We start from the raw sequence: 12988 nt of genomic DNA, 5'->3' as shown, positions 1-12988 counted from the left end.
GATCGTAGTTTGTCATCTGTATCAGGAAAAGCGATACAGCAAAAGGCAAAATACTCTGTTTGAGTTTCTGGCAGTTTTAGAGCGTTTAAGTGAAATACATGTATTGTGTTTATGGTTGTGATAAGGATGAACAGGGGCAGGGCTAGCAGCCACGAGAAATATAAATAAGATAGCTCACAAGTTTTGTAGAGGAGAAATAACATCAAACATTCATATCATCAACCACTCAAGTGTCCTTTGTAATAGAACAAATTTAAGAGTAGAAGATAAGCCCATGTACAAATGGGACGGCACTCATCCTTTTATTAGTTTATATGTTGCTGTACAAAAGGATTGAAAATTTCATGTATTTGTATAATACCTGACGAATAAACCACTCAATTCAATTAAAGTCAATCAGAATTTGGCTACCACGTAATCAGACAAACGCTATCACAAGCATTAATATTCTTCAAATTCAGAAGAGAATGCTGTAATCGGGATATAAGGATAGTTATAATAATAATCATAATAATAAGATAAATAAATAAATATGAATTAAACCCTAATTACTTGCAACAAAAAGGGGAGGGGTGATTTAGCAAGTTGCTCGCATTGCATGACAAGCAACTTGTTTGGTGGTTTGTAAAAACTGACTTAAGTTATGATAAGATGCAAATAATTAGCTTGAATTCATAGTTTCTTTCAGGTAGACTCCTATGAGAAATGCTTCGGAGACGCTCGGAGCAGGTGATGTATTATGTATACATGTGTACTTATAACAAGAGACAAGAATTAAGGTGTCAGCCATTAAATCTCATGTGCATGCTTGTTTTTATTGCCAGGTCCCTTTGGCTTCACCGGTATTAGACACCGTGTGGTGGAGTCAGTGCTTTGGAGTAGACACTTCCAAACCCGTTTATTGGGATGCATTGTGTATTGTAAGTCCGCGGCGAACTTATTTTAATTGAATAATTCTTGGATTCCTGGTAGACATCAGGAAGTTCCTCAAGTATTATCACTGGAGGAAAATAATTGTGTGTAGTGGCATTTTGTCCACTTTTGTTTTAACCTTTTGAGTTGGCTGCCTCCTTTCATTGTTGAAATGTTTTCTGTTGAACGAAAACGAAGAGTAAAATCGAGAGAAATAAATGTTGACCCTGTTCGTGCTAGACAGCGAACAACAAATACTTTGTGTCATGAGTCTTTCATTATTTGTCCGGGATAAAATTTGACTTTTAAGAAGTTTAGCTTTGATTTTGTTTAAAGCAATTTAATGAGAACGCCGTTGGAGTGCTTACCTGGTTATGGAGTGCTGAACTGTTCATAAATGATATTTATAAATACCCAAGACAGTTTCACTTTTTGTATTGGTTCAGAGGTCATCACGTTGGGGTGTTTTAAACGAATGATATAACCACAGCCAGGGCCCGATTTCATAGCGCTGCTTAGCGGCCGATTTTGTGCTTACTGTGCGATTTCCATTTCATGGCGCTGCTAACCGTGAGTACATGAAAAGGCATGCTAACCTTCCGGTGCTTACTGCTCGAAAATAAATGACGCCACAATGCAAATTCATGGTGAACGCGCAACATGGCCGACTAATTTGTCCGCTTGCACTTTAGCAATTTGTTATGGTGCAGTAAGCACGAACAATGTGCTTACTGTTAAGCGGCGCTATGAAATTGGGCCCAGAAGTGTAAAAGGCGTGACACGCGAGCTTGCACCTGTGCTAACAATTATTCATTTCTCTTGGTCGGGGCAACATCTGTACCACATCACGCGATACGCGCGACGCGCGACGCGCGTGCCAGTCTCCTTATAAGGAGTTTTTACCAGAGGGCCTAACCATTTCATAGCTGGAGGGGTGGTTTGTTGAAGTAAATAATTGAACAGTTAAAATGTTTGCACTTTTTTACTTTTGGACCAACAAGTCTTTATCTATTTTGACCGAAAATGCATTAATGAATGGGAATAAAATTGTGCTTGGCCGGTATTTAACAATCTGTTTAAAACCGGTTGCAGTCTGGATTTTGATAATTACCCTTGCCTCCGGCTCTGGTAATTATCGCATCCAGACTGAAACCGGTATTACACAGAATGTTTAAAACCGGCCAAGCACATATGTACTCCCGTATTGTAAACAGAAGTGTCGTGGCCGAGCGGTTAAGAGCACCAAATTCAAACTCTGGTGTTTCTGATCAGCATACACTCTAAAAACTCCTGGGTCAGAATTGACCCGGATTCGACCCGGAGTCTGTGTCAATGTGACCCGGACTCAATGTCATTGAGACCCTAAATATGGTTAAAGCGGGGATTTTGACCCGGGAGTTTTTAGAGTGTAGTGTGTGTTCGAATCCCCAGCCGTGACACTTGTGTTCTTAAGCAAGACAATTAACCGTTGCTTCGTCCGTCGGATCATGAGACATAACGCCGTTGGTACCAAGTTGTGTAACGCATGTAAAGATCCCAGTGCAATCATGGAAAATAGAAGGGGTTCGCCCCGGTGTTCTTGGCTGTGGCTGCTTAAAGGCGTCGTAGCGCATTAAACCCTTATAAGGTGCTACATAATGGTTCTTTCTGAAAGTTCGTATATACTCAGCGCCTTCAGTACATTTTTGGTAGATGATTGCGCTATATATATAAAGACTTCGATGTTATTATTTTTTTATTCGTCGGACTGCCCCTCTCCGTGTGCGAAGGATTACAGGTCTGTTGTAGTTTGATTCGAGCAGCGAAATGGTCCGTTCGTGACATATCTCGGGACCTCTGGAAACGGGTTAATTAATACTTATTCTACTCGAAGAAAGACTTTAAAAAAATTGTTTAGAATGCGCTCGCCATTACAAGAAGGCATTACAAATCCTATTATTTGCTTTTTTGATGCCTGAAAAAAAAAAAACATGGAGGTTGGCTTTATAAACAAATAACAAGTTGATAGTATTGAAAGGCTAATTTGAAACATCACGTGACAGTTTCGAACAATACATATGATAAATAATACATTACGCGGCGATCATGTGGTGTCACTTGGAGCCACTAAGACAACATACTGACTTGAAAAGAAATGTGCGGCTGCAGCTAAAACAGTACTCTTTAGTCTCCGACCGATTGGGGTAATCAACGTCAGCTTTGCTCATACTCCCATGATTACATCAACGTACCCTTTCAAGACGTTTGGTGACTAGGCTGGTGACTTGGTAAAGTTCAAGTATGGTGTCTCCTTCAGCACGGATCAACTCAAAGTTCTACGTGCTCACTTATTGAGTTGATCGACTTAACGTAGTTTCTACTAAATATATTCCGAATCTTATTTATAAAGACAGTGATTTTGACTTGAGCAAAGACATTTTGTCAAAGATGGAATGTGAACCTTGGGCACGTAATGTTTCGGCGCTCTCCAACTTAGTTATCAATCCGTAATGTTCAGGGTTTACTTTTTTGCCAGCAATGTTTAAAGATCTGTTTTAACGGTACTCCTACATTAAAATCACTATCAGAACTTGTTTATGTTGTGTTCAGCTATCAATTCATTGTTGTGGTCATGTTTTTCTCCAAATAATTTTGCTGCAATTTGACCGAAAAAATTTGACCTCGATTCTTCGATTTTGAAATTTCCCGCCCTGTACTGGTTCCCGGCTATTAAACCAACACTGAAATCCAAGCGGATTTGTAAACCAGCGAACGTCATGAACGCGGTCAAAAAATGGTGATGTCATACCTGAAGCAACGAGAGTAAACAAAGATTACGCCATGTTACTCCGTGTGTTGTGTATGCGTTTTCATCCACACTGTAGGTGTGCGTGTGTGCTACGAAGCTTTTTGTTTCTAGTGTATCAGCTATAAATACTGCCGACTATTTGGTTGTTTGTGGATGCACTAGAAGTTTCAAAATTTGTGTAAGAAGCTTGGATCGATTCCGAAATTTAAACCTCTAAACATCGAGAGAATTCAGGGGGATCTTCTACCACCAGGCCCCAGCCAGTGCTGCTTGTGCATGCTACGACGTCGGCGGGGTCCCTCTGCCGTGGCCCTGGTCGCAAGTGGCCGTGGAACAGCAAAAGAATCAAGTGGCATTACAGAAAAGAGAGGGAGAAAAGCCTGGTAAGTACTTGTTCATATTTTTTAAAAATCTACTACTGAGAAACTATCTCCATTGTTAATTAAGGCCCAATACATGTACATTTAATTGTAATAAGAAAAATAGTAAACAATCTCTACCCTTTTCATGCAAGGAACAATCATCTTGTTGTCAAATGACACGATGTGCATGCTCTGAATCTGACCCGACTACCATAAAATAGCTACATAGTGTATTGACTATGTTGAGTGATGAATCCATGTAGCCACCCAAGTGCTTTTGGCATGTTTATGCCCTGGTTTACACTTTCTGGCATGTTCATGCTCAACCATGTGTGAACACTATATTAATCCATTTAAAAAGTTGATTGTTACAGTTAACAGTTTATTGGCCTTGCTGACATGTATTTATATTGGTTTATACTGGATTGCAGGACATTGTTTTTGCCAAAGCTGCCTAAGAATTGTTCGTTTTGTTTTTGTTTTAAGGCACAGCTCAAAAATATGTTCAAACTCCCATCCATATAATTGCCCATTCATGGTCATTCAGATTGTTTTCTCTCCTAATTCAGGAATTACCAATTCCAGAGAAGTTTAGTGTGAAGTTTTCCTATAGCTGTGTTTATTGGCTTGGCACGGTTAATTACATGTAGTGTTTACTATATTTGCATTTGTAAAATAAGGCCAGTTCTTTTTCAGCACTAGTTTTTTATTTATTTATTTATTTTTTGTTTTCATATTTTTTGTACAGAAATAACTCGCAGCTCTACACTACAATGAGAATGCAGGACGAAGACAATGCAGTACGGAGACATGCTAGCCAGAACTAGAAATGGAGACCTAAGAATCTCAATAGCACTTTAGGTAAGTAGTAGACCTATGCATGCAAATTTTCAGAGGATCAAATGATTTCTTCATTTGTAGTTATTCAGCTGCCACTTTGAAAACTGTTCACGGTGGAGGGGGGGGGGGGGGGATGGGGTGTTGAATCGGAAGAAGCCCCCCCCCCCACCCCGGTCTGTACCTGAACAGTTTTGTACTAGGTGTAGATCTGGGGGAGAGGGGTGGTTGGAGGTCATGTTTTCTATCAGACATAAAAAAAAACCTGCCCCCTTGGCTTTGTTGCATGTGGACTCCTTTTGTTCTGGTATTGCGTTAACTCCTGTAAGGTTCTTTTCAAAACTACGCAAACTCACGGAGAGATTGTCACTACATGGTGTTACGTCAAACCTTCCGAGATTGTATTCCTGCTTTGTAAATTTTCAAGAAATCCCACATAACGATTTATTGGTTTTGTTTTTTTATTTTTCCATAAAACAGATACGCAAAGAATGCATGCACAATGCACATGTTCATTGTCAGCAGGGTGACAAGACATGAAAACAACTCCATCCGCAGCTGATGTGTAACCCCGTGTCATTGACATCAACCTTCACCAGCCGGAAAAGGATGCAGCATTTTTTTTTTTTTTTTTTTTTTTTTTTTTTTGGGGGGGGGGGGGGGTTGTTCAAAGGCAGTGGATTCAACTTTGTTTGAAGACAGAATAACCTGTGCCCAGTTTCATGGATCTGTTCACCACCAAATTCTGCGCTATGATCACCGTTCTCTGCTTACGTCCAAAGGCTAAATTTCTGCGCTAACCTTGTAAACGTAGAATGCCTGGTATAAACAGAGTATGCATTCATGAACCGCAATAGCCATAATTCGCTGGTAACCTGTGAAACACGCTTGACGTAAGGACAGAATTTCCTGCTTCCGCAAATGCCGATTCTGTGTTTACAGTAAGCAGATCCATGAAATTGGGCCCTAAGCTTGTACACATTGATGTGGGTTTTTATTTTATTTATTTATTATTATTTTTGGGGGGTGGGGTAACCAGGGTAGTACAATCAACTTTGTTTAAAAACAGAATGACATGGTATGTACACAATGATTTTATTATATTATTTTAATGTACAACTTAATTTACAATTTACAAAGAGAACCACAGCTAACTTGGTATATAATATGGCTAAGGTTTTTTTTTTTTTTTTTTTTTTTTTTGGGGGGGGCGTTGACAGGGTTGTATAGTTAGCTTTTTTGGAAGGCGGAATGTTCAGATGATTTCGCTATCACTAGGCAACCTTTTTTCAATTTGATATTTTAAACTGAAAAATAAACTATTGTTGTTTGCAAATACGTACATTTTTTGTGTTTTCATTATTATGGAAGTGTACATGTAGGCTTCTGTTTTTTGTTTTTGTTTTTATATTTCTGCTCACCAAGTTGAATGTTGTTACCAAGTGTTTTATTGACAACAGGGGACAAGTTTATTGCACATAAGTTACCAATGGAGCTCAATTTGTACTTGCTTTAATGGTATGGTATTTTTACATGTATAGCCGCCCTAGTGGGTTGCACTGTTTGATTGTTTTTCTGCTCAATTAATGTATTCCCTGATGATTCTGAGTTAAAGTGCAAGTTTATTATCAATGAAAGAACTGTGTACGCAATATAGATACAGTTCAATTAGTTTTGTTTCCTAAAATGATATACAGCCGGTTGGCGTTATGTTGGGAAAAAACTTATTTTAGTGTTTCCTTTCCAAAATAAAATGCAATGACAATGTTTTTGTAGAGGCCGTAACCAACAGAGCAACATTAAAGGCACTGGACACCATTGGAATTATTCAAAATAATTGTTAGCTTAAAAACTTACTTGGTAATGAGCAATGGAGAGATGTTAGTAGTATAAAACATTGTAAGTAACGGCTCTCTCCGAAGAAAGCTAGTTTTTGAGAAGAAGTAGTTTCTCGAATTGTTGAGGTCTCCATTTATTCTCTCGCAACTTCGACGACAAATTGAGCTCAATTGTTCACGGGTTTGTTAATTTACAAAAATGTTGAGATACACCAAGTGGAAAGACCCACTTGTGCTTGAAAGTTACCTAATTTGTCCTGCTTTTGCCATTAAAGGGTAATTTTGAACTGATTTTCATTTGTACCCTTTGGAGTCTACTACCACTACAAAGACACAAATGCTTTTTGGGAAACAAGAATGTTCAATGGAGCAAAAACAATCAAATAAACACATTGCGATTTGAATTTATTTACTATACACAATTTTTGGATGAGATTGAAGTCATTTTGATTAAGTACTATTGTTTAACACGTAAGGCATGATTCCGCCTTGGGCCGGTGTTTCATGGAAATCTGCCCCCGGAGATTCTGACCCCATTTTGGGCAGGTGTTTCAGAAGATTATGTTTTCCAAAAATCCCCTTCCCCTTATACTGCAAACTTGTTACAAACTACTTGTGATAGCGCCCTATGTTAAATCACCCTCACTCAGCCCATGTTAGTTTCCCAGACAGGGGAAATAATCTTCGGCAGCACTGATTTTACTGAGACACCGGAATCCCATCCGGGCGCCTAGTCCTGGAGAACTACGCGTGGCCCTTGTAGTGGCAGGAGATTTTGTCCTTAGGAGATAGTTTCCTCCTCTTACAGTGAGCGGTGACCATGGTCGTTTCTTCTGAAAGCACCTTATTTTGATTCAATCTTCTTCAGACCGTATTGATATCGGAATCTCCAAGGAAAAGTCAAGAGCTCTCCGGCTCGTCGTTAATTTGCGGCCCTACCCGCCCGGGGAAGGCGGGAGGGGCCAAGACACTTCGTTTGTTTGCAGTTTTTCGGAGGCAAACAGAAAACAACATGTTCTGTCGCCATTCAAATAATCCTAGGACCACCCATTCCTACGTTATATAAAACCACTCCCTGTTCACTTCCCACTGACAATAAACATTGTCTCCCCTGCCCCCGCTCCCTCTCAATGTTGGATGTAACTCAGAAGACCGGTAATCGGAACCAACATTGAAAGAGGCAGGGGCCCAACGAGATATGGCCGGGATTGTAGTCTGGGTTTAAACACCGCACACTGTCCAGAGCTAATCGAACGATCATATTCGCCCTCTCGTGGTGACGGAATGCACCTCATGTCACCCCCAAGTGAGCCACTCCACAAGCAGGGCACTGGGGGCTTACCCGGGTGAGCCCCGTCAAAGGTATTCGAACGTACCGGGGCAGACCGGGGTCGACCCCGGGAAGCTAAACGAACGCACCCTCTGTGCTTTTGAATGAGGCATTGGGGCCGATTCCCTCGAACCCACTTTTCTCATAATAACACCACTGGGAAGGGCCGATGAGATTGTACAACTTATATCATTCATGAGTGTCACTCCTGGTCTATAAAAAGAGAGCAGAAGGTGAATTCGAGAGTCTCAGACTATAAGTAAATAATGCTTACATTTTTTTTTTTTTTTTTTTTTTTTTTTTTGCGGGCAAGCTGTTAATGAATATACCATTGTGCTACTCTCAAAAACGTGCTCTGTACTGTTTGACGTATCAACTTGAATCTGATAATGTCAAGTTTTAGGGTTTGGGTACTTTTTGTTTTACTTGCTGAGGTACTGTAGGTTTTGACAAAAATTGTAGTTTAATATCCATTATATACTCAAAACACAAAAAACAAAATAATCAACTGATACGGTGTCAATTTTGTATCCCTTATTAAATGTATTTAAAATATTCAAGTGACACCTGACTATTTCTAAAACTATGCAATATATCTTACCTTCTAGTACACTAAAAGTAGAAATACAAGTATCTGTTAGTTATACAAATGCTTTCCTAGCGTTAATGCAAACATTAATAATGTGTTTTTGACGACCTTTAATGTAAATGTTTAATTGTCACCCGCTCTGTGAAAATGAATCAGATGTTGACAATTTAAAGAATAGGGTTATTTGCATGGCTGGAAAGAACAACACACCAGCAGCAGCTATTTGGTTTAATGTCCAAGCTTTGGGTGTGTCGCGTTGCTAAGTTACTCCCTATTGAATTTAGCAAGTATATCAATTTTTGTTAAAAACGAATTACAAGTAAAGTGATGTTTTAAACTGCCATTTCGCGCAACAGGATACCAATTGACTAAAATATGGTCACACAATTGTTGTTTCATAGCTTTATTGCCTAAAAACAAGTGTGTTTAAGGTTTACCATGCAAATAAAGATCTCAAGAAGTAAACAAGAAATTCACAGAGTGGGTTCAACTTTACTGTCAACGAAACTTTTCTGTAGTGTAAGGTAGATCAAGATAAAATCCAATATTGTGTAACCAGCTAATTTTTCGAAAGATTAAGTCACGATCGAAATGAGGACAATTTTTGTTTTCTTCAAATTAACACTAAAATGGTGTATTGATTTCATGCCGTTTTGGCGTTAAACGAATCGCTCTAGGGGAAATATATTTTCCCCTCTTTGACATGTTAATCGTGACATCATCAAACGTGTTATACAAATGTGATTTAAAACGAATACCCAAATTGTTCATTAGCCAATAAATCAACAGAAGATAATTGTTACCAGTTGCTAGGTGAAATATTTGTTCTTTGTTGCTTCAACAGGGTACATCTTAATTCAACAGTTTAACATGTTTGAATTAAAATTGCCGTCACAATCGGCGGCTACAATGAATTGTTAGTCTCAGTCTGTATCAAGGAATCTAAAGTAACGTATGTGTTTATGTGCTGCTAAATAAACTGTCATTTTTTTTGTTGCGTAGTTTCATTTTGCATTTTTTGGAAAATGAAAGTTGTAGAGTCGTTTCAAGGACTCATCATTGCACCCTCGGACGGAATTACAGGCGGCAGAAATGTCAAACTTGTGACAAAAACACGTTGAACGTTTTTGTCACAATACACGTTTGCAAAATCAAGTGTTCAAATAAAACGTCTTTTTCATACTTAATGTCCTGCAAATAAAAAAACAATTAATAATAAAGTAATTTTATTCGATTCACAGTAGAAATATCAAACTTTCCCGAAAATGTGATGAACTCAAACAAGGATGAGCTGATATTTATAGCGCTGTTAAAGTGAGAAAAAAAAACTTATTGTAAAGTTTTTGTCACAACAAATACGTTTGCAAAATCACGTGTTCAAATAAAACGTTTTTTTCATACTGATTGTCCTGCATGTAATAAAACAAATTAGAATAAAAAAGAAAAGTAATTTTATTCGAGTCATCTAAACACACGTTCCTTGTTCCACGATTAACTAGTTATTATGATAATTTTAAACACTATATAGTTGCATATTAGTTTATTTAAATAGTTGTCTAAAACATTAAAACGTTTCCGTGTGTTTTTATGTTTGATTTAGATTTCGTACAACAGGAATCCAGTGAAAGACGTGTAATGGTCAGAGGCACCGTCTACTTCACCGTATACAGCTAAGTGAACTTGATCTCCATGGTGCAGGGGAATCACTGCACTGTTGCTCACTTGATGGTAACCTGCAGCGTTTACATGCCCTACAACAATCTTGTTACCGTTCTTTCTCAGCTGGACATATAGCAAAGACCCCGTATGAGTTTTCAGCACTGAGAACATAAATACGTATACCCCAGGCACATTACACGTAAACGTGCCGTTATTCAAGTTGAAATCAGTCCCTTCCTCTGAAAACAATAACTCGTCAAAGGGCAGAGGATCCCATTCGGATGGATGGCTGAAGCCTGTATTCCTCACTGCAATGAAGGCGGACCGTCGAGTACTACATTCACCTGCTTCACCGGTCTGTCCAGCTGGTCCAGGTTCACCTCTCTCCCCCTTCAAACCATTCATCCCAGGCAGACCTTGGGGTCCTTGTTTCCCTGGTTGACCGACTCCTTGATCTCCCTTAAGTCCAATATCCCCTTTAGCGCCTGGCTCACCAACTAGTCCATCTGACCCCATGTCTCCTTTAGCCCCGGGTTGACCTACCTCACCAGGGGAGCCTGCATCACCTCTCGGGCCTACAAGCCCTTGACCATGGTTCCCATTAGATCCAGGGATTCCCGGTATACCGGCTGGGCCCTGGCAGCAGGAATTACACGTCAGTCCCGGATCAGGTGAAATTGCTGCTGTAGCCACCAAGAACTGAACTTGCATAAAAGCCAAAACAATGGCCACTGCTTTAGTAATCTTCATCTGTAAGTTGAAAGATAGACGGAAAACAAATAATTTAGAACATTTATAGCATTTTGGTTTTCGTAGCTGGTAGGGTTGATCATCAATTTGTCAGTTGATCCTCACTTTTTATTATGTATTCGCCCGTAATGTTCCATATTGGATCAAACTCTACACTAGTTGATTAACTGAATTAATACTTTAAGTTTGTTGAACTAAATCGGTAATTGAAGTGGTTGTTAGTTTTTATTAATCACTTTGTTTTCGATATAATTAGACTTTTAAGAAGTTTAGCTGTGATTAGTTGTCCAATTAGCTGTGGTCTTTTTTTAAAGCAATTCAATGATAGCCTTTGGAGTGTTAAACTGTTTTAAAACTATTTCTATGACGTCACTCTACTGTTGAAAGTGTAGATTATGTTTTACGAGTCTACACTTAACTAAAGATTCGTTACGAATCTACACTTTTAGATTCGTATACATAATATACAGTTGAGTGTAGATTCCCTAGTGAAAGGATAGCATGAAGTGCAACAGAACATAGCTGCAAACATGTTATCTTTCAATTTACTAAAACAAGTTCCAGTTTTGAAGAAATCACTTTTTAGTAACATAATTTTTTGTTAGCTGAGCAAACTGACGTTGTACTCGATAATGTTGCAAGCACTAAATAATGCCCATACACTTTGTAAAATAATTATAAAATGTGACCAACCGTCGCTCGACAACTAATACAAAATTAGATAGACTAACTAGTGTTGTAACTATTAAGAAATCCAAATCATTAAACAATGTTATATAACCAATGGGGGAAACAGTTTGTTTAGGTCAGAGAATAGACACTTACGTGTAGATTCGTGAATACAATGTACTCGCCTTCGGCTCGTACATTCTATTAACGAATCTTCACTTTCTCGTCCATTCTCCTTAACATAACAAAAGTGTCGTGGCCGAGCGGTTAAGAGCACCAAATTTAAACTCTGGTGTTTCTGATCAGCAGAGTGTGGGTTCGAATCTCCAGCCGTAATGTTCGTGGTATACCTGTTTTGCCAGCAATGTTTAAAATATATTAGTTTAAGAAATTTTTAGAATAAAATTGAACTGGAAAACAGTTGACTGGGAGCATACAGTTAGGGTAGAACCGAGAGTGAAGCTAAACTAATTCAAAACAAGCCACAATTATTTTTATATGTGTTCCTTTATTAAGGTTGGCTCACAATATGACGAAAAGGGGGTACGGCAAGCTACGTTTAGCTGCGAATCGCAATAGTTTAGTTTGCCGCTATTCATCGTGTGTTGCCGTCAATTGTCGCTGACGAATCCGCTAGCGACCACAGATGGCTGCAAAAATTAGTCGCGTCTGTCGCTACTATGTGAGCCAGACTTTTGGCTGGCTTATATAGTGGTGGCAAAGACCAAACGAAAAGTGACGAACGTGAAAATCCCAAGACGTTGGCGGCCTAAGGGAAACAATTTAAAATGTGCTGACGGGTTGAAACGACCTTCAGCGCCAACAGGAAAGAGGTCAGACGGCTGGCAGCGGACTGGGTGTCGGCAAGGAACGGCGGCTGACGGTGCTTTGCGTCGACGATGACGTGACTCATGTGCCGACATCAAAACCTCTGTGTGCGGGTCGTATAAATAGTCGAGTTTGGCGTTCCCACTCTTCGCAATAATCTGGTCATCCACTCATCAGACAATGACTACCAACGAAATGGACCCTTCCCATGAAATATGTTTATTACATTCACGCGTGCGTACAGACCCTGTCGGTTGGCAAACACCATAGAGTTGTGCACTAAGCAGACGCGCAATCGCGTCTGCGTCACGCACCCATTAGCCGTGTACAAAACAGCCCGATGTTCCCTCATTTTGCCAACCAAACGTTAGTGCGCACGGGCTATGTGCAAGTTACATATTTCATGGGAAGAGTCTATTGTGACGA

General features: G+C 39.4%; 1 protein-coding gene, 1 long non-coding RNA gene and 1 pseudogene across 2 annotated transcripts; 2 read left to right on the top strand and 1 right to left on the bottom strand.

Moving 5' to 3' along the window:
• Positions 1-12988, top strand: part of LOC139950986 (alkaline phosphatase-like) — a 176820-nt pseudogene that overhangs the window by 51671 nt on the left and 112161 nt on the right.
• On the top strand, positions 3760-5503 carry LOC139950444 (uncharacterized). Its single transcript, XR_011787653.1, has 3 exons — positions 3760-4083; positions 4811-4923; positions 5380-5503. It is a non-coding gene; the product is annotated as an uncharacterized lncRNA (long non-coding RNA).
• On the bottom strand, positions 10253-11065 carry LOC139950440 (uncharacterized). The gene has a single exon (XM_071949122.1). It carries the CDS (start codon positions 11063-11065, stop codon positions 10253-10255), a length of 813 nt encoding a protein of 270 aa, XP_071805223.1.

Source organism: Asterias amurensis, chromosome 18 (genome assembly GCF_032118995.1).
Source record: "Asterias amurensis chromosome 18, ASM3211899v1".
NCBI lineage: Eukaryota > Metazoa > Echinodermata > Asteroidea > Forcipulatida > Asteriidae > Asterias > Asterias amurensis.
Note: the sequence above shows the minus strand (reverse complement) of the source record. Positions and strands in the feature narration are given on the sequence as shown.

Coding starts and splice junctions, on each gene's coding strand:
- LOC139950440 (XM_071949122.1), bottom strand. CDS start 11,065: ATGAAGATTACTAAAGCAGTGGCCATTGTTTTGGCTTTTATGCAAGTT.